Source organism: Haliotis asinina, chromosome 7 (assembly GCF_037392515.1).
Source record: "Haliotis asinina isolate JCU_RB_2024 chromosome 7, JCU_Hal_asi_v2, whole genome shotgun sequence".
Lineage (NCBI taxonomy): Eukaryota > Metazoa > Mollusca > Gastropoda > Lepetellida > Haliotidae > Haliotis > Haliotis asinina.
Genome location: NC_090286.1, coordinates 60820267 through 60842630, shown reverse-complemented (window position 1 = coordinate 60842630; position 22364 = coordinate 60820267). Strand labels below are relative to the sequence as shown.

Here is a 22364-nt window from a genome sequence, read left to right as displayed (position 1 = left end):
AGGCTGATGAGCCATCTCTTGACCAACGCCGTATAGAATTGTCTTTACAGTATATCACAAAATTATGTTCCAATGAGTCAAATCCTGCATATGACTGTGTCTTCAATGCTCTCTATGAGGATTTGTACAATAAGAAATCTTCTCATGTTCCGCCTCTTGGGCTCAGGATTAAGCCATTTACTATTGCTGCTGGCATTGATCTGGAAAATATATCTCCTTCCCGTCTTCTTTCGTCTCCCCTTGACAATTGGTTAGGGCACAAGTTGATTTAACTTTAACTATTTTTAAGAAATTAGAAACAAATGAAAATTTAATCAATTAAAAAATAAATACTGCAATTACAAATCCTTATTCCCAGATGGGTCCAAGGACGGTGACGCAGTGGCTTGTGCCACTGTCATTGGATCCAGAACAATATCTTCTAGATTACCACAGAACAGTTCTATATTTACAGCAGAAGCTAACGCCATATTAACGGCTCTTAAATATATTCAAAAACACTCTAAACAAAAACAATATATAATCTATTCAGACTATCTTTCTTGCCTTCAGGCCATTTCTTGTAAACATCCACTTTTAATTATCGAAATGTACACTGATCTTGCTACTGGCCAATACGACATCGTCTTTTGTTGGTTACCCAGCCACGTAGGCATTTCTTGGAACACACTGGTTGACCTTGCTGCCAAGGCAGCACTCAGCAAATCTGTGACATCACTTCTTATTCCCTACACTTATTATAAAGCTACCATTAGATCTTACACCCATGATCTGATGCAGGAGAAGTGGGACACTCAGGTAGGTATCAACAAAATTACATGAAATAAAACCCTATGTCGGTTACACCTGCCTGGGTTGTCAGTCAAGGTTTGAAGAGGTCACCATGCGACGATGTCGTATTGGCCACACCAGATATACCCACAACTACCTAGTGAAAGGTGAGGATCCTCCGTTCTGCATCCCTTGTGATGAAAGAATCACAGTCAAGCACGTCCTGCTTGACTGTGTTGAATACTCCATCACAAGGAATGCCTATTGTAAATCACGAATGAAGGATCTTTTTAACAATATAAGTTCTCATTTAATTAATGCATTTTTAAAAGAACTGGATTTGTTGACTGATTTGTAAATAGATCAATATTTTATGATTGGAACTTTAAATCAATAACTCAGATTGTTAGTGGCAGTATCCTCAAGGGAGGTTGAAGTACCGTAAAATTATTGTCCTGCTGAGAGGGTAGAGTCCCAAAGTAAAATTAATCTTCCACACTTCTAGATGTAATATTATTGTCATTTTAATTCGTGGCTAAACTTGCATACAATCGCCAGTAGCGGAAGGGATGGTGTAAATCCATCTAGGGATCATGCAGTTAGCTAAGGTACTGTAAGTCCCCGTGGCCCCTAGTATAGTGATCTACCTTCAGTTGTTGGTGATCAATGGCCAATTTTTACGTGGTATTGTCTAACATAGTTTTCTGCTTTTAAAGATAGATTCTAGCTAGTTTTAACTTTTTTTGTGACACTCTAGTTATTTTACAGTCATTCGATGACTGGTTCTTTAATTACTTGTATTTATTGTGTGCATCTATAAGATTTCTGGTCACTATATGGCTGCAATATTACCGACGTGACGTTAAATTTTAACTCACTCACTCCAAAGCTTAACAGAGTATACAGTGTTTGGTATAATCAAAAGCTGCGTCATCGTCAGAGGTCGAGTTCCCCAGTAAAGACCCCTTTAAACATTTGCACACTTTGTGGTGGGGACCCATCAAAGTCCATCTTTGAACTTCTTTGGGTAGGATCAAGCAACCAGCCAGGTCTACTGTGTGAGTTTAGGTTCACAATGCACTCATCAATATTCTAGCAATATGACAGTGGTCTATAAATAACTGAGTCTGAACAAGACAATCCAGTGATCAACAACATGAACACCCATCTACCTAACTGGGATGCTATAACATGTGTCAACCAAGTCAGAACTGCAATGTTACCCCTTTGAAGGCGTACCGAATAATACAATTGTCATTTGAAACGCTTATATTTTCACAAGTCCATGCGTTATTTGCTAGCACTGGGCCATGGGTCAAAAGCAGTTCCTATGCTGCCTTGTCCGTTGCTTTGATTAGCTGAATATGTGCAACATCTTGATTGGATTTTGAATTTAAATGCATTAGGAAAGTGTGACGTTTGTTCAATTGCTGTCTTTCTCCTAACCTGACAAGCTGGTTAAAAGGCCATGGCAGGAAGTTTCACTTGCAATAGATTCGGACTTATGTTCGAATCCAAACAAATTGTACGTTTACTTTACTGGTTAGAATTAGTATTTCTAAAAGCTTATTAAGTCATACCTATTTTAGGTCCTTGGTTGGTGCTTTGTTGGTGCACGTTGGTGTCTCACCGCTGGGGTCAGTGTGATGCAATCATATGAATTCCAAGACATGTTGAGATATTTCATGGTTGCTTTGAAGATGCCATTTGCATTCCACAATTACATTCCTACGGATTTCAGTATGCAAATGAACCAATAGTTCTGTGATGTCCATTTGATTTCAGTTCGTTCAGAGGCAGTATTACAGTTGTTAATTATCCAAACCAACGTTCAATGACATGAAATGAATTTAATGAAATAGATATGTTGATGGGGAACTATATGCACATAAACATTATCATGTACAGTAAATAAAACCGGACTCAAAGCCTCAACGAAGTTGTGTTGTGAACACAGAGCCAAACCCGTTACACGTGTTACAGTAAAAACACACAAAACACCTAATACTATGAATTGTGATTACATTTTTTACATTTTCACAATATGTGACTTCGTCATAATTCTATAGACAGCAGATTATTTTTGGTGTTAAACGTGACATATCCAGCCACGACGGAATGGAATGCCATGCTTGCAAGATATTAACATGAAAAGCGAACTGGATCTCATTATCAAAGCAAAGGCATAAGAGTGAAATCTGATCATGTTACAAAGATACGTAGGTCTTAAATAACATTATAACACGACATGCCAATGTAACATCACGTCACTCGCCCAAATGACTGTATATCTTCCTTCAGTGCTGACACTAGTGAGCACAGCGCAGTTCATCTGAGCACTGACCTTTACACGCAGCGCATAGTCTGTCCAACTGTATTTCAAAAGATATAATGTCAACGGCATCATTTGGGATCGCGGATTACGCTGTCTTCGGGTTGATGCTTACTGCTTCAATCAGTATCGGGATATATTATGCAATAATGGCCAGAAAGCGGGGCAATACATCTGAATACTTCATCGCTGGACAGTCCATGTCTTGTATCCCTGTAGCCTTGTCTCTGCTGGCGACATATGAATCCTCTGTCATGATGCTGGGAACACCTGCTGAGTCCTACGTCCATGGTATACAATGGATACTCAGTGAACTTGGAAGCGAAACTGGAATGCTGATCAGCATTTTTTTTATTTTAGGTTTTTTAAGGAGACTCAATTTGTCGACTCCCTTTGAGGTAAAACAGATTAAAACCAATAACTGATTTTAACTTTGACATGTATAAAATTTGCATTAAATGACATTTTCCATGATCCGAACATCCATTTTCCAGTATTATGAAAGGCGCTTCAAGTCCCGCCGTCTTAGAGTACTTGCCAATCTTATTTCCTGCCTGAGTTTTGTAAGTACCATTTTATAATGTCTGATCGTTGAATATTTACTGTTTTCCATTCAGTCAGATTGTGTTTAATTGAACGTAGTGACAAACATACCGAGACAGTATTAATGATTGGACTGTGAACACTTGAGGCCTCAACCAATAAAATTCCTGATGTAAAACAACCCATTATACTTTAATGAGAGCAGGGTTCTTCTGTCGTTGATATACTGATATACTCATGTGATGTAACGTTTTCCCCAGAGTTGTGTGACATGAACTGACGAATCATATCTCTTTGTTGTAGCCATGAACGGAGGATTTATGTTTTTAACAGCCCTATAGTTTAACAATGGAAAACAACCAACAATGTAATATTGTAAATATTTGTATGTTCACTGCCATCACTACATAGCTGATAATTTGTGACGCTGTTTTCCAGATCCAGTACATCAGTATTGTGCTTTATGGTCAGGCTATCGCTCTACAAGCAAGTGTGTGATCTCTTAATATTACTGTGAATACTGTCCATATACTAATACAAACGATACAACTAATTCATTAACAAAATATATTTTCTTTACTGTGTTTCTTAAATAATATTATTTTTAATTGTACCCTAAGTTTAAATGTTTCAAATATTGGATAAGAATTTGACGGGGATAGACATGTGCATGCGTGCCTCTGCTGACGACAATATGACGCTTTATTGTGTTTTATATTCAACTAATTCTGTGTGGTAAAGGCAGTTATCTCGAATTTTCACCATAATGTGATGTTGTGAGTATTTCGTGAATATTCTGATTTAGCTTTAAACTAGCATATACACAGAATTTTTAAAAATTTCATTTGCCATGTTCCTAAAATTAGCCAAAGTGTGTAAGTGAAAAAACCTCTAAAGAAAAAAACCATATTGTTCCACTATGACATAAAATACGTACATACGTACATTGCAAATTGCATTTATCTTTTGATGAGTTTTCCTGAAGCAGTCTTTATTATTGCCAGTGATCGGGCTTTCTACGTATGGATCTATTGTGGCAACAGCCGCCGTGGCTATCATCTATACAACCATAGTAGGTATAAACGTAGATTACGGGAAGCGTATTTCGTCGCCACTAATAATTATTGCTTTTAATGGTATATTTTGTGGAGACATATTATGCAGACATAATGGCGATCGTGGATAATATTGTGGCATTCTGTACATACCGTTTGATTTCATGTGAGACTAATTAATTGTTCACTAACACAAAATGTAATAATTGCATCAAATCCAAGTTGTGCACAGTCAAGTTGTCATAATTTTGGACACCCGAATAGCAAGTTGTTGAGCAAACGATCATTACTGTGTTTTCGCGTTTCGGTATATTTTACGAAAGGGGAAACTGGTAGAACAGATTGATAATCAACAAGCATGTGCAGTGAAATTTCATTTTTACATGTGCAACTCGCACACCTGATTTTTCTACCAGCAAGTGGTCCCCAAATAAAAAGAACAGAGAAAAAAGTGAAAACAAAATAAGGATCGATTGTTAGACAACTTTCTTATTTCAAAATCATGAGATAAATTATCAGTGTTGGTCTGTCGATTTCACGTAACTACGCACAATTTGGTTTTGTTGCAATTATTAGATTTTGTGTTAGTGAGCAATTCCTCGAAATTCTTCAAGGGCATTCAGAAGTTGGTGAGGTAATACAAGACACTATTATGGATGACAACTTCTTTCAAAGAGGAGGCAGTGATCAAACCAACCCCAACCCCAGAGGCTGCATCTACAATATAAACTGTGATTGCGGCAGCAGCTACATAGGTGAAACCTGCAGACCATTCAACATCAGACTCAAAGAGCACCAAACTTCAGTAAGAAAATTAGATCTGAAATCGGCCCTCTCTGAACACATCGTCAACTATCCAAAACACTCCATCAAGTGGAAAAACACCGAGATCCTGGCTTCCAACATCAGTGATTGGCGGAGAAGGAAGCTTTGGGAAGCAATCAACATCAGAAGATTACAACCTCAGATCAATAGAGATCAAGGCGTGTACCTACCCTCTGCCTGGTGTGTCAACAAGGACTCACAGACTCTCAATCTATCAGCTGTGTAAACAACTATGTACTGTTAAAACTTTCCTCCTTTCGTCTCTCTTCTGTGATATTACATACCTAATTACATTTATTTACATATTACCTCTCTGGCTTCATGTATACCTGTATATATTCTGCAATGTTACCTATGTTCATTATCCACCAGACGAAGTTGTCATCCATAATAGTGTCTTGTATTAGCAATTCCTCGGTCTGAAATGAAACGTACCCACTCTTCATTAGAAACAGGGGCGGTGGGGTAGCCTAGTGGTTAAAGCGTTCGCTCATCACGCCGAAGACCCGCGTTCGATTCCCCACATGGGTACAATGTGTGAAGCCCATTTTCTGGTGTCCCCCGCCGTGATATTGCTGGAATATTGCTAAAAGCGGCGTAAAACTAAACTCACTCACTCATTAGAAACATGTATCTCCCGTAATTATGGGGTCAACATGTATACAACAGCTGCTATGATAACAAAATGTTTCAAATCTTTTGTCAAATCAGGGTGGTCTGAAGGCTGTTATCTGGACGGATGTGTTACAGTTCATGATTATGATCACCGGACTGCTTGCAGTGTCAATAAAGGTGTGCTGCTGATTGTTGCTTTGTGTAAGACCTAATAATCAATAGATTTTACGAATGTTATTACATTAGGGTGCTATTTTGCAAGCATTCTGTCACAATAAACACTATGATGCGATGGTGGCCCGTTTCGTGGATTATGTCTAACATCATAAAGTTCAACGTGAGCTATTCTCCAGTTCAACAACCATTGTTTAGTGTATGTATTTTGACTGAGTCCAGTCACCAACTGTAACATGACATGCTCCATAATCATATGTTAAGAATACATGTTCCTATGTGTGCAGGGAACCGTTGACGGGGGAGGAGTGTCTGAGGTCTGGGTTCGCGCAGCGGAAACAGGCAGACTGGACTTCAGGTGAGGGCATCCAGGTGGGCTTCATGAACTCATCCTTGTTGCACGGATTCACAGTTTTGTCCGTGACTGTGAAATGTTTTTTTTATTCGTTATGAATACTGCAGTTATGACATTGCGACATAAGTATTAACGTATACTGAAATGCATAGCTAAATCACCATAGTTGTAAGAGATTCCACGTGAGGGTCGGAGAAGACTGTATGAGCGATGGACGATGACCAGTCCACCCACTGCATCCGTTTTAGCTATCGAAGTCAACTTAGACATGCTACTGATACGATGCTCTGTTTGCATCAGCTTCCTTGCTATCAACAAGTGTATCTTAACACTAGTCATAGAAAGTATTATTTTCTTCAGTATGGATCCCGACCCTACGGTGCGACACACAGTATGGAACCTGTATTTTGGTCGAATCCTTACAGGCTTTGGGTTTCTGTTTAGTCCTGCTGTATTGCAAAGGATTTCCTCAACAAAATCCCTCAAAGAATGTAGGCGGTAAGTAAACGGGGAATGAAAATATATCAAAAGAGATAAGGTAATACACCCCAGCCAAGCAAAGAAACGGATCCTGTCCATTGTGTGAGTGCCGAGTTTGCTGTTAAACTGTTCATAAGTACCAACAAGATACAACTGCAGAAACAGCTGCTCTGTTTTCTCTGTGTAAATGACAAAGAAGAGTGCTTGCTTCTCTCAGAGAAGTAATTTGCCCTCCTCTATAAACGTATCGTCCTTGTTTCCCCCTCTCCAAAATGAATTCAGGACTTATATTAACAGACAATTCATTATTAATTTTCCATCGCAGAGCGCTTCTTCTAACGATTCCTGGATTTACGATCGTGATTAGCATGGCCTTAGCTGAAGGAATTGTTGCGTTTGGCTACTTCTTTCACAAAGGATGCGACCCTGTGGCGTCCAAACAAGTGGGAAGTCCAAATCAGGTACAAAGGAAAATATTTTGCAATGTTGGTGAACTAGTGGAAATAAATAAAGGAACACCTGTATTTTCAAATGTTCCCTTATTTGTTTCTATGAGTATATGTACAAACAAGGTTGAGAGATAGACAATCTCTAAATGTGGTACCTACGCATTTATTTTACAATTTTGACTGACGTCCTCATTAATCATTTCACAGATAATCCCCTTCCTGATCCTAGAACTATTCCAGAATCAGCCAGGACTGCCAGGACTGTTTTTAGCCGCACTGACCAGTGCGTCTCTTAGGTAGGATATTGAAAGATGTTGAGAGTGTGTGAGTGAGTCAGTGAGTCAGTGAGATTTACAGTGACACTGGCAATATTTCACCCATGTGACTAAACAAATTTTGAATTCACCATAAATACCTGTAAATTATGAAAAAAACCCGAATGAGAGTCTCTAAAGCCAACTAGAATATTACACTATCAATAAATACAAATTTAGCTCGAATCTCCAAAGCTGGATTTCATGGGGCCTTACAATGGATTTGCAACCTGTGTGGACCTTAGTTAGATGTATACCATCCCTTCAGCCGATGGCGATTGTAGGTAGAGAGAGGATATAGAATATTGATTGTCATTAAATACAGTGTTTCCAATTAGATGATAACACAACTGTATGTGAAAACCTGTCTTCTTGTGAAAATTTGTCATTCCTTCCTCAGCTTTAGAAGATGTGGGAGCCAAGATAAAGATATGCAGATCTTCCTATATACAATGGTTAGATAAACTATGGTTATGGTAGGGGGTAGTTTGACAATGCTCTTTGTGTTCCAGCACCATCTCTTCTTGTCTCTCAGCTGTGGCCAGTATCATTTGGTACGATCTGATCAAACCATGGAGACCGAATACGCCAGAGTACAAAGGAGTCATTGCTGCAAAGACGACAGGTAGATCAAATAAACGTAGGCTCAGGCTCATATGTGAGTTAAGTTATGGAAATCTGAATGCATTAAACAGAAGCGTCAAAACGGTTCCCATAACCACAAAGCAATCATGGTGATAAGTAATGAGAGCAGTGTGGCAAGCCACGAGATACGCGAAGGGTGTAACACCTGTTTGATAAGGTAATTTTTATCGTATTTACCATGCCATATTTGGTTTTGGTGATACAAGCAATGGAAAAACTTTTATGCGTATTTTTTCCTAGACACTTTCATGATTATACCAGACTCAATGCCGTTACTTAAGTGACACGGTCACATTCGTCATTAAATTGGCATTGAAGCAGAATAGAAACTATCAGATATTATGAACACACAAATGAACAAATATGAAATAATTCCTTCTTTCGTTTATTTTTTCCAGTGGTGTTTGTTGGTGTTTTGGGCTCCCTTGCTGCGATCCTTGTATCACTGCTTGGAGCGAAAACCCTGAACCAGGTATGTTCAAACAGGTGTCGTTTGTTTTCAGAACAGTAAGAGTAGGAAACACAGGAACGCAGTTCTCAGGAGACACACACGTTGTAAGACCGTCGAGTTGAAGTTGATTCGATGACATCATTGATTCGCCCAGTTTATCCTTTATTATGGTATTTGTATTCATGGGATATGTTGATATGGAAACACTACCATATACTTCATAAGAAACGCATCACCGGGATACAAAGTTTTATCTCCCTGATAAATGAAGTGAACTTGTCCTTAATGACACTGAAATTATCAGTCAACAGGGGAACAAAAATACCTCTCATCAGTTTAGTGCACCGTAAATTACCATCAAACGAGGGAAGTACCGACTATTTTCAAACGTAGCATTTTTATAAGTTATGACTAATCACCAACGGCTGATGGGGTGATGTAAATCCAGCTAGGGTCCATGCGGGTAGCAAAGGTACTGTAAGTCCGCATGGTCCCTAGTATGGTGATCAGCCTTCAAATCTATATATGTTGTACTGTTGACTGTATTGTTGCATTATTTATGACAGCGTAGCTGTTACAAATTGAGAAGTGTGATACCCTAGTAGTTTTACTGTCCTTCGATGACTGTTTTTTTTTTTTTGATGTTCTTAACTTATTGATATAAGTTACATTGTCCTGGTCACGATGTGGCTGAAATATTGACGCTGTGACGTTAAATATTAACTCATTTACTCACTCGACGGGGGTGAAACTGAAATGTTACTTGCACTCCACACTTTCACACAGACAGCGTCACGAACGTCTTGGGACTGACGAATGGTAGTGGCTGTTCTGGGCAGTGACGTCAGAGGTGTTTGCACAGTGCGTGGTCGATGATTGGTTGCGCCAGTTTGTCGTTGGCTCTGTGATAAGCTGACGATTGTTGACTTTTGAATTTGTGGTCACTTGACCTGTTGACAAACTAATCTCAAGAAACCAAACGTCTCCTTTTTCTCTCAACAGCTGATAAACATGGCGTAATGCAAAGTCAACAATTGTACCTTTTGGTGTGCATTGCGTTTATTTGTCAAAGGTGGCAAGGTTACAAAATTTGTTTTGCATATTGCATGATGAATGATAATACTGCGATGCCTTTCTAATGGATTTCAGTATCTTTGCATAGTCCTGCGTGCCTTTAGCAATACTACTTGGACACAATACATAAACACGAGCGTTATCAAACAATATCATACAGCTGTAATACTGCTGAAATAAATATATGCTCATGATAGATAGATATTCTTTATTTCCTCCAAAGTTTGAAGATTACAACTATATAATATACAGCGGTATTGCTTGTACATGATACATCAGAAATGTACATGACATATTTGTCTTACAAAGCATAAGGGCATGCTTTAAAATACCATGTTCTTCAGTGCCTTATTCTTGAATGGGGACAAGACCCAGTTAATTAGAAAGTCAATGCTTTTGTAGTATCTTGGACTGTCAAACGCCAAAGATTTTATCTTATCATATAAACGTTGTGTATGTATAAACATTGTTTATTGTGGTTCAAGTTCAATTCATATATTGTTTCGTAAGATTTAACAGTTATGATTCGCTCGAGAGATCGTCCCGTGATCTCCAGGTGATTTCGTCATCAAAACATGTGTTGTTGATTCAGAGATTGTTTTAGACATTAAATCTACGAAATTACAAATTAATATTAAAAACTACTCATGCAGAAGGGTTTCCGGAAGTGATATCAAGTACACTAAATCCGTTTTAAGTAATGTCACGTCTTGTTTGGATGTTAGACTGCATTCTTTTCGCTCTAACGTTTGGTGGCTTCTGCTTCTTGGTCACCGGAAGTAGAATGACGTCACATATAACATGCTGTCGTTCTAAAGGAGTTGGTGACTTAACAGGCCAATGTAAGTTGTAGATGTTTCGGACTGAGATACTTTTTAGGAAATTTTCCAGTTGCACAGGTATTTTAGAGTTTTACGTTAGAATTAGTAATAATTACGGTGCTGCAATCTGAGCAATGCATTTGTGCATAATAATTATATTTGGGGAATTAAAAATATAGAAATTGCAGAAATGATAGATTTTTCTGGATTGGCGTAACGGACAAGCCGTTAGACCTGCAAACTTTAAGTTCGTCTTGCAGTTTCCCTATCTCTAAATTGAATTGTAGTTTATGTAGAAATAACAAACAACAGAGAGTAAAGATTTTCATTGACCTTATTTATTTGTTAGAATTTTCTTTTAATCCGTTTTGCATATATCTAGTAAACTGACGATTGAGGTGGAACCAAACCGTAAAATATCCTCACAGCCACGCTCCTCCACCCTAAACCCGTTACAATAACCTTGTATGACATTTTCCCGTACCACTCTTGACCATTTCTTTCTACATAAACAGTTAGAACATACTACATGTTGTCTAATTTTGCCCTGGATATCATATTTAGGTAATAATTCCATTATATGAAATGTAGGAAATTTCATACCTCGTTCATGCTTTCTGCCAACCATAATTTCATTGTCATATTGCAAGATTCTATGTAAAAACAACTGTTAGAAAGGAACTTTAACCCATGGATGCCACAGCGACATATGTGTTCTTTTCTCTTTAACCCACGTCCAATATGTCACGCACATATATATCCTTCAGTTTTGAATTCGGCAGAAAAATGTTTATTTCTTGATACCATCCACTATTATCTCAGACCAAGCTAAAGTGCTTGCAAATTACCTTTCAAAATAGGCTTCGTCGTAAATGTCGCCATTTTTCACAACATACAAAATCGCGATTCACAGCGTAATTTGCTGTGTTTTGAAATGTGAAAGTCGGATAAATACTGGTAGTATTGAATTTCAAAAATAGCATATTAATGACCACTGATATCAAGTTTTCATGTAACCAGTAATGATAATTCTAAAACGTCACCGATGTTCCTAGAATCGGTTGGGATGTTTTCGAAAATACACTTACACGAACGCCGAAGTGCGCTTTCCGCCATATTGGATAGTGTTTACAAAATCACGTTTCGAGAAGGCCGGTATTGAGACGCCTATTACATCACGAATAATTCATAGTCAGCAGCGACAAATGCATCATTGAATTCCCCATACATCTTAGAATCAAATTACAAATGGTCTTTGTCACCAATACCAACTGTCTAGATATAATGATACGAAAGGTACTGTGTATGAGAACGAACGCCGTGCTCGAAAAACTGCGCTTGTTTGAAAAAAAGTCCGATTTTACACCGCGTAGCACTTTCGGAAAGTTTCCGTCCAGCGCCATCGGCGGTGATGTCACACGTCAACACAGTTGGACATTTTAGGCAATTTCTTTGAAGTGAAGGTCGGTTGAACAAGAGAAAACAAAATCGTCCTATCATTCCGGTTACGTATTCAGTATTATGATGTATATTTTGCGTTTCGTTCACATATTTTTAATGAAACTAATTTCAGTATCTACGTTTGCATATCCTTGTTCAACATCATATGTGGATATATGGTATGTGCTTTTTATGTATATTTACATGGGAAATTGATTCATTAAGTGTACTATGCCACATTATCAGCCTCTACACATGCAAGATCACACGCAGCCATTACTGCAACATGTGCTTTAGTTCCTGTGATGTTCAATATTCAGTACGTTGTGACTAATATTGCAGTTTCATATGAACAGGTTAATAAACAGCGATTTAATTCAACCTTGTAAGTAAAACTGATAATATTAATGAAAATGATTTATACATTTTATGAAATGTATAGGCACACATATTTAAGGAATTGTCGTGTTCACTGAATTTGTGTCGTTTTTATGGACAAAACAATTACGAAAATTGATTGACCAGGTGCGAGTTTGTCAGAAGCGTTTTATGATTCATTATCATTGTTTTCAATAATACACTCATATTCTAATAGTTCCATACTAAAAGCATACCTCTCTTTGTACCTTTCAGTGTATACTTATGAAGAGAAATAATTACAGAATCATAAGAAGAAAAGTCTATTTTCTAAATGAATATTCAATGAATATTCGGGTGTTGTGAAATATTTTTTTCCATTTACCTCAAATTGATGCCAGACAGGTGCGCGTGTTGCTCACAATAAGATACGTAGTAAAACCGTCTAATTGTTGATATATTAGGACACTACCAAAAGGAATCCGCTCACATTGGCTACCTTTGTATTGGAATAATTCGGTTCACTGTGAACAAAACAACGAAAATATACCGTACGTATCCACAGCGAATTCTCTCCATGAGATCTTAGTTATATGGATCTAATATAAAAAGCATAGCGGAGTTATGCCCCCTTATGTTTATACGTGCATGATCTCTCTGTCGACGTTTTCATGGAAGAAAATCTGTTTTTGACATTTATTGCAGGTCATTTTTAGTGTTGAACGTATAACGTTATGCAATAGCACATAAATCCATTTCATATACACTTATCGACGTCGCAGAATTAAATAGTCGTATCTGACACTTACGCCCAAAAAACTTTTTTGTTCTCTTTTTACTTGTATTAGTCTTGTGCATTTTCTAAAAAAATCGTGCACTGTTGAACGTAGAATTAAAAAGACGTAAGTGACACTCTCACATCACTTACGACCCTCTGGTGTTAAGTTTAGGATGAGGCGGAAAAACAAAGAGTTGTAAGTGGTACTTCCGACTAACTCGATGCATTGCAATTAAACATGTGCAAATCATGTCAAATTTGAAGTTCTATAAAAGAACAGTTTAAATGGTATAGTTAAAATATTACATTTCATGGACCAAAGTATCCAGGTTTTGATTTTGGTGGATTTGCAATACCACAGCGATGAATCTACAAAATCAAGTGACCATCGAGTCTAGGAAACACGCACGGTGTGAACTGTGACAGAAATTAGGTAAGTACGGTCTACAAGCAATGCAGAGATTTAAATAATTGAAATATAATGTTGCGTGTATGTTTGCTATTGCATATTTACAGACACATGTGGAATATATGTTTATATCATTGTCAATTTTGTGAGGAAAGTTTGACAGATAATAAAGTCGTAACTGTAAACATTCTGCTGATTCTGGTATATCACTTCAGGGTCGTAACTGACACTTGCGACTTTTTGTCACCTGATTTGGAAGTCATATCACAGTTTTTCAAACAGATACATATACACTAATAATTTCATCTTTTGTTGCAGGTTAATGCTAATGAAAACTAGGAAATTATAAAACACTGGTCTTTGGGACGAATTTAACACGTCCCCAAACTGACATTGTAGGAATTGTTAACTGGGAACTCCTGCTTTTTGTGTTGAACAGATCTGGAAGACTTTAAAGTAGGCATACAAGTTGTTACATTAATGTGCAGTAAAAAGGTTGTACGTTTGCCATCCGTGTCTTTTTGGACTTATTGACTGCAAATCCATAATATGTGCTAATTAACAGATCAAACCAGTGGGTCAGCAACGAAGGGGAAAACAGTCACGTGTGAAGAAGGTTGAAACTAGTGAGATAGGTGAAGATTATATTTCACTGAATATTACTGCGACCTATATCGGTGCTACTGACATGTCTGATGACAGTTTGGATGAAGCTAGTATCTGCATGAAGGAAAATATTGACGTCACCATTAGTGACTCTCTATCAACCAGTCTTCCACAACAGAATGGTACTGTTGTTACAAGTCACATCAATGAAGATGAGATGTCAGATGATAGTTTTGTTGAAGCACTTGTCACAAGTTTTGAGGAAATTGAAAACAGTATTTCAAAGGTTCTTGCCCCGAAAGTGTATGGCGACAATGGGGCAGAGAAGTTTCTTGCCTTTGATGACAGTGGGGCACGAAAGATTCTTACCTGTAAGGACCATCAGATGGATGAGAGTAGCGAAGAGAATATTCTCGCATTTGTGGAGCAGCAGATGGGTGGCTGTAGAGCAGAGAAGATTCTTACCTGTGAGGAGCAGTTGGTGGATGGCAGTAGAGCAGAGATGATGCTTACCTGCGAGGAGCAGTTGGTGGATGGTAACAGATCGGAGATGATGCCTACCTGCGAGGAGCTGTCGGTGGATGGTAACAGAGCGGAGATGATGCCTACCTGCGAGGAGCAGTCGGTGGATGGTAACAGAGCCGAGATGATGCCTACCTGCGAGGAGGAGTCGGTGGATGGTAACAGAGCCGAGATGATACCTACCTGCGAGGAGCAGTCGGTGGATGGTAACAGAGCCGAGATGATGCCTACCTGCGAGGAGCAGTCGGTGGATGGTAACAGAGCCGAGATGATGCCTACCTGCGAGGAGCAGGCGGTGGATGGTAACAGAGCGGAGATGATACTTACCTGTGAGGAGCAGCAGGTGAATGGTAACAGAGCAGAGACGATGCCTACCTGCGAGGAGCAGCGGCTGAATGGTAACAGAGTGGAGATGATGCTTACCTGTGAGGAGCAGCAGGTGAATGGTAACCGAGCAGAGACGATGCTTTCCGGCGAGAAGCAGCTGGTGGATGAGACTGGAGAGGGGAAAATACCTCTACGTAAGGACCGCCAGATGGATGAGAGAGGTGAAGAGAAGATTTTTATAAGTGATGGACAGCAAGGGGATGACAGAGCACAGAAGATTCTCACCCGTAAGGACCATCTGATGGATGAGACTGGAGCAGAAAATAATCTTACCTGTGAGCAGCAGATGGATGGCAGTAGAGCAGAGAACATTTTTACCTGTGAGGAGCAGCAGAAGGATGGCACTAGAGCATAGAAGACTCTTACCTCCACGAATACGACATTCAGTGAATATTGTATCCAAGATAGTACATGTGAGCATGCACAGCGTCCCGATCTGAATCAGTTTCCAGTGCTTCAAACCCATGTTGATAACATACCAAGCTTTACTGAGCAAAGCAGAGAAGATCAGCACTCTCTACCATTTGACAATCCTCCAAGTAATAATTACTGCACTTTCTCAAGCCATAGTCAGACATCTGACTTAATGAAAAACAAAACGTATACAGTTGACATCAAATGAAGTAAATCTTTGGTCATTCAATGATAGAGATGACGCTTCTAACAGGCAGTGTACACTGATGAAGGAAACCTCAAGTAATGATGACATCCAGTTTGACTCAGATGATGACATACCCCTGAGCCATTTGCTGTCTAATGCGCTATTTACATCCAACAGTAGTGGGTATCCTGTAACTTCCATGGAGTTGTGTAGTGGTTCATCAACTCCTGAAGACATAAGTTTCAATTCAGACCTTCTTGAATCTAGTTCTTATGATAAAACATCTGCATCTAGCGAACTCACTTTGCTATCGTCGTTTGATGACACAGCAGAAGGGGATACAACCAGTATTTGTAAAATGAAACCAACTCGCAATCCTGAAAAATGGAAATCAAATGAACGGAAAAGAAAAAAAAAACAATGGAGAGGAGTACACAAATACTCGAGGAAAAAGAGTCCCAATGTGAGAATGTAAACAATGTCCATGCAAATGCAAATATTTCTGCAGAGCATTCAAAGATGAAGACAGGTACCATGTTTTCTCATCCTATTGGAAATTATCGTATGAAAGACAGCGTGATTTTCTGAAACGTCACGTAAAGGCAACTGAGAAAAGCAGACGTACGAAAAAAGAGTCAGCTTCAAGACGTGTTCTTCAGATATGATTTTGGAGATGAATACAGCTCATTCTCAATCAACAGGGCAAATATCAGACATGCAGCTGGACAACGTGCTAAATCCCTCAAAGGTGTTGAAGTTAGACCTTAGTATTCTGCAGCCATACCTATAAGCGATGCCAAATACAGAGATTTGTTAAACTTGTGTTCCAAAGGCCTTATTCCAGAAAACTGAAGGTATTTCTATACATCACTGGCCCATGGTGACCACAACAAAGACAGACTCCCCGAGCCAGACGAAGAGGAGAGCTCTGATTCAGATATTTGAAAAATATTGCTGAAAACTTCCTTTGAAATGGTTTCTCAGAAATAATTATGTTTATGAAAGTGTTGTTCTTTAATCATTCGTTTAACAAATAGGTTTGACAGTTCTTTAATATACTTAATGTTTCAAAAGCGTTACTGTTATTTCAGAGAATCATGTATGGTAACTAAGTTTAATTGGTCTGTGTGAAACCATAGCCATGTTTAGAATTGTCTAGTTTTGTCAGTTTTGTCAACTGAGTATCAGTTTGCAAATGGCTGGTTATTTTCCAGAAGGAAAAACATTTAGGTTATTTGTTGCCTGTGGATAATGTTGCTGAGAAATCTTCTCGTAGTCATTCATTTATATCCAGTTGTCACTGCTCTTTTTGAAGTAATGATACCGATTGATATTGCTCCGTTGAGTAAAGATTCATGCAAATGATAACCTTGAATATGTTTTTCATCCTAGACTTGTAAAATCCCAGCAATCTTTGCCTCCCGTTCATCAGATACGTTTAACAATGTTTAAAACTACACACAGTACAGATTTATTTGCAATTATATCATAAAAACTCCTGCACAAGCATCCCTCAATATGGTGTACAAACGGGAATACACAGCTGGACGTATCTCTGCGTATAGGGTAGACTATCATGGTCACTTGAAAGGCCGTAAGTGCCATTTACAGCCTTAGTGTAGATTTATACAAAGCATCAAAAGGCAGTATGTGTCACTTACGAACTTCGAGACATGTGTCAGAATAAAAACGAAATTAAACTTTAAAAAATAAATAATGCCTCTTAAAATGAATAAGGTACATAGCATGAAAATACTCCTTTGTTATGACTTTACTAACATGAAAAGGTTCAAATCAAAATTTCAAGAAATATGTGTTTAAAACAGTTTTTCTCGATTATCTCAGAAGTTTAAACATTTGCAAATCTGCAGATACAACCTTCTAATTCTGCGACGTCGTTATGTCGTTCAGACATCAGGCTGTATTTTCTTCTCTCACATTTTTCGTAAAGGTGACAAATTAAAGAAAAAAACGTAGCAGAGTGCTTTTAATGGTGCAGGATAAAAAAGCAGACAGACAGACAGACAGGTTTTATTCAGTAGTGAAGGCCCAGTGGCCCATAGTACAGTTAATTTTTCTTTTTAACAAATATTGGTCACGTGACACGAAATTATGGTTTTACATGTAATTTAAGGATGGACATCAAATGTTTAATAAAAATGGCAGCTGATTTAATAGTGTCATCGTTATTAGATTTAAGTATTTTATATATCGTTTGTGGGGCATCATTAAAGCATTTTAAATACTTACTTCGGCCAACAGAGAATGCCTCACAATCTAATAATAGGTGACGTTCGTCTTCAGTTTTACCAGAAGAACAATAAGAACATGATAAATCTTCTAGTGTATTTTTATCTTTTCTATAACGCTGTATTTTTAAGGCATGTAGAGAGATTCTAAATTTACAAAAATTTCTTAAAAGGGACTTATCATTAAGGACCCTAATATATTTTTCAGGTCCAAACATCGATTTACATTGTGAATAATGACTTAGAAAACTCGATGAATTTACTGATGCGTGCCAATTCTGAATCTTTTATTCGTTGTTTAAATACTGACAGAAACATTTTTATATCACCAACATCTTGCTTAAACCAAACATAGGAAAACCCGCTTGAAAATAACACATTTCGCACACCCGAAGCCCAAGAATACTTTCCACGTTTGTCTAGGGATAATAGTAATTGATAGCTTTGATACGGGTAGCGGTAATCAGGCATTCTTATAAGTTTAATCCAGTATCTGATAACTCTCATTTGACTCTCAATATGCATGGTATAGCGTCCTGTATCGCCAAGTACGGCTTTGTTGGAAGCAAATTTACCTACAGTAAGAAATCTTTTAAAATATGATGCATGCACATTTTCAATGGCTTCGAAGTAGTTTACTCCCCAAATTTCAGATCCATATAACAATATTGGTGCTATTTTGGTGTCAAAAAGTAAGCAAGCTGAGTCAAATGAAATAAATTTAAAAGCGGAGAAATTTACTGTTTTGTAACGCATACAAAGGTTTTGCACAACATTTAGCAGCGTCTAGTTCCCCAACCCCTGGGTTAGTCGCAGTTATATTTATACCAACGGATAGGATACTATATATTCTACATTTCTGTGTAATTTTATAGCCGTACGCAGATCCAGGACCATGCGAGCGCAATTCTCGCATAACGTTCACAAACCTTATGAAAATGTGCGCCTGACAAGAACTTGTCATCCATGGGGTTAATAGAGATGTTACACCAAGTAGCAAAATAGAACGTTGATCTGTACATGCTTGATACAATACCAGGTTCATCTATAACTTCATTAGGCATACACCTGTCAAAAACACTGTAACATTTTACAAATATAGCGTTGGATGGTTCCTAACATAGATTCTTTATGAGACAGCTTTCCCCACAAATCCATATAGGCAACATGGCAATTGCGATATATTCGCAATTGTACAATCAACTCGGCTTTCAGGAAAGATTTTCTATGAATGCGGAAAGGTTTTTTTTGCTTCTGTTTACGTTGCAGATAATATATACCTTCAAGGCTGCTACTGATCCACCGCTTTTGGCAATGTTCTTCTTAGGAATCTTTTTCCCCTTTGTCAATACAAAGGTATGTTAACGTTATTCACTCGTTATATCGTGTCATTTGTCAGATTGTTTTCTGATGTGTCTCAAAATGTTGAAATGTGTCTTTATGTGTCTCAAAAGTAAATCTGCAACATAATCCTTGCTGTGTTACACAGATATACGACGAGTCGTTTTATGAACCGTTAACGAACACGATTCACCTTGTGCAGTGTGTAAATGCCTGTTAAAGCCTGTAAATGTACCTATGAAACCAGAACTCACTCTAAACTAAATTCTTAACAGGGAGCCATCACTGGGCTTGTGGTTGGTGTCGGAGTTATGCTGTGGCTGTGTGTTGGTTCCATGTTCTCAGACAGTGGCGCACCGTCTACCTACCTGCCTTTGGCACCGACTGATCAATGTCCAGGTTTCAATATGTCCTCAAACTCTTTCAACAACACACCAGAAATCACCAACTCTGTGTCCTGGGCAAACAGTAGCAGCCAGAACAACACAAGGTACCGTATATGACCCTCTTTTCTCCCACCCTATGAAACTTGTCAAGAGCAATTATTTTTGCAAGAAATACGAAATACGACAGCTGGGTAAGACATTCATTGATCCATGGGTCATATCTGAGAGGTATACACCAACAACTATCAACAGTATAGTCACCATAACAACGACACCAATCTGATGGCCATCATAATTGTAACCAAAAACTGACGACCACATAACTAGTATCCACCCCTTGCACGGAAAACATCTGCCAGCCTCGAATTCCTTCAGGCTGGATGATCTCTTGATCGAACTTGGTATCCAAGATAGTTCCAAAAATGTTCAATGGGGTTCGTATCGGACCTGCTTGACGACTTGTGGAAATATAACGTATGTTTTATTTGGGATTACACTTTCTTACTGCGGTACAAATTCTAGTACTTTTTGGAGTTGAGTCCCATCCGGGATTCGAACCCACACCCTCAGAGGGAGGCACCTAATGGCCACCACACATGCTTGTGTGTCCCATTTTTCTGTACATGAAGTTCCTGTTTACGTTTCAGTCCTTTGTAATGGCATGTTTTAAGTCCTTCTGATTTTGCCATTAACCGCTAGTATATTTGGTATATCAGCACCCAACTAAGTTTAACTGGAATGCATAAGAAAAGCAAGATTTATTCCTTAATATGAATAACACCACATTTCGGAGTGCTTCCTCCTTTATCTTTATTCACAATGAGTGAGTGAGTTAATATTTAACGTTAAATCGGCAATATTTCAGCCATCTCGTGACGAGAACATTTAACAATGAAAAGGACTACATGTACATTATAAAACCTGTCAACGAAGGACAGTAAAACGACCAGAATATCACAAGCAGCATTAAAACTAGCATGGAAAGTTAAAACTGATATCACTATATGGACAATACAATATAAAAACAGGCTATAGATAGCCAACAGCTGAAGGTAGATCACCACACTAGGGACCATGGGGACTTACAGTACTTTTGCTACCTGCATGAACCCTAGTTGGATTTACACCATCCCCTCAGCCGCTGGCGATTGTAGGGAAATGTAGCCAAAATTAAAATAAATATACCAAGCTTAAAATCCTAGTAAATTTACATTGACTTTGAACGCTTTGGGACTTTTGTACCCTCACCGGAGGACAATAATTTGATACTTCAAACCCCTTTGAGGGTACAGCCACTAACAATGCAAGTTACTAATCTAAACTACCAATAATTAAAATACACCTTTTTGCAGAACACATTACTCAAAATTCAACCAAAAATCAATCTCTTTTAAAAAGCCAACAATTAAATGAGAACTTACGTTGCAAAAAGGATCCTTAACAGTTTTGACATTGAAATATTTATCCCTTGTGATGGAGAATTCAACACAGTCAAGCAGGATATACCTGACCGCGACTCTCTCATCACTAGGGATACAAAACGGAAGATCCTCATCTTTTAACAGGAAGTTATGGGTATATATCATCGTGACATGATGACCTCTTCAAACCTGGACTGACAACACAAGTACGTATAACCAAAGTAGGGTTTTATTTGGTGTCACAGATTTGTTGAGCACTGCCTTAGCAGCAAGACGGGCCATTGCGCTACCACAAATGCCTACGTGCCTTTGTAACCAACAGAAGGCGATATGGCATTGGCCAGTAGCAAGATCATTATACAATTCAGTAATTTCAATTAAAAGTGGATGTTTACAAGAAATATTTTTAATAGCCTGAAGGCTAGAAAGATAGTCGGAATAGATTTAGATAGAATACTGTTTATGTTAAGAGCCGTTAACATGGCGTTAGCGTCAGCTGTAAAAATAGAACTGTTGTCTGGTAATCCAGAAGATATTGTTCTGGATCCAATGATGTGCCACCGTCCTTGGACCCATCTGTAAATAAGGATTTATAATTCCTATATTTATGTTTTAATTGATTCTATTCTTGCTTATATTGTAATTCATTAGTTTCTGATTCTTTAAATGGTGTTAATGTTAGGTCAACTTGTGTCCTAACCAATTGCCAAGGAGGAGAAGAAAGAAGTCGGGAAGGAGCTATGTTTTCCAGCTCGGTGCCGGAAGCGGCAAGAAATGGCTTAATTCTGAGCCCAAGAGGCAGAACGAGGGAAGACGTTTTGTTATACAAATCCTCATGAAAAGTATTGAAGACACAATTAAATACAGGATTAGACTCAATAGAAGCTAATTTTGTAATGTATTCTAAAGATAGTTTTATACGGCGTTGGTTGAGAGAAGGTTCATCAGCATCGACATAAAGAC

General features: G+C 38.3%; 1 protein-coding gene across 1 annotated transcript in view; it reads left to right on the top strand.

Annotated features, from left to right (window-relative positions):
• Nucleotides 1–3162: 3162 nt before the first annotated feature.
• LOC137292115 (sodium-coupled monocarboxylate transporter 1-like) overlaps nt 3163–22364 on the top strand; it is a 42216-nt gene continuing 23014 nt past the window's right edge. Inside the window, exons 1-13 of the mRNA XM_067823656.1 lie at nt 3163–3501; nt 3598–3666; nt 4085–4136; nt 4651–4718; nt 6238–6318; nt 6603–6673; nt 7031–7168; nt 7476–7611; nt 7807–7895; nt 8426–8538; nt 8957–9030; nt 19523–19609; nt 19870–20084. Of these exons, the coding sequence (XP_067679757.1) occupies nt 3163–3501; nt 3598–3666; nt 4085–4136; nt 4651–4718; nt 6238–6318; nt 6603–6673; nt 7031–7168; nt 7476–7611; nt 7807–7895; nt 8426–8538; nt 8957–9030; nt 19523–19609; nt 19870–20084 (1532 nt within the window). The remainder of the gene's footprint in view (nt 3502–3597; nt 3667–4084; nt 4137–4650; nt 4719–6237; nt 6319–6602; nt 6674–7030; nt 7169–7475; nt 7612–7806; nt 7896–8425; nt 8539–8956; nt 9031–19522; nt 19610–19869; nt 20085–22364) is intronic.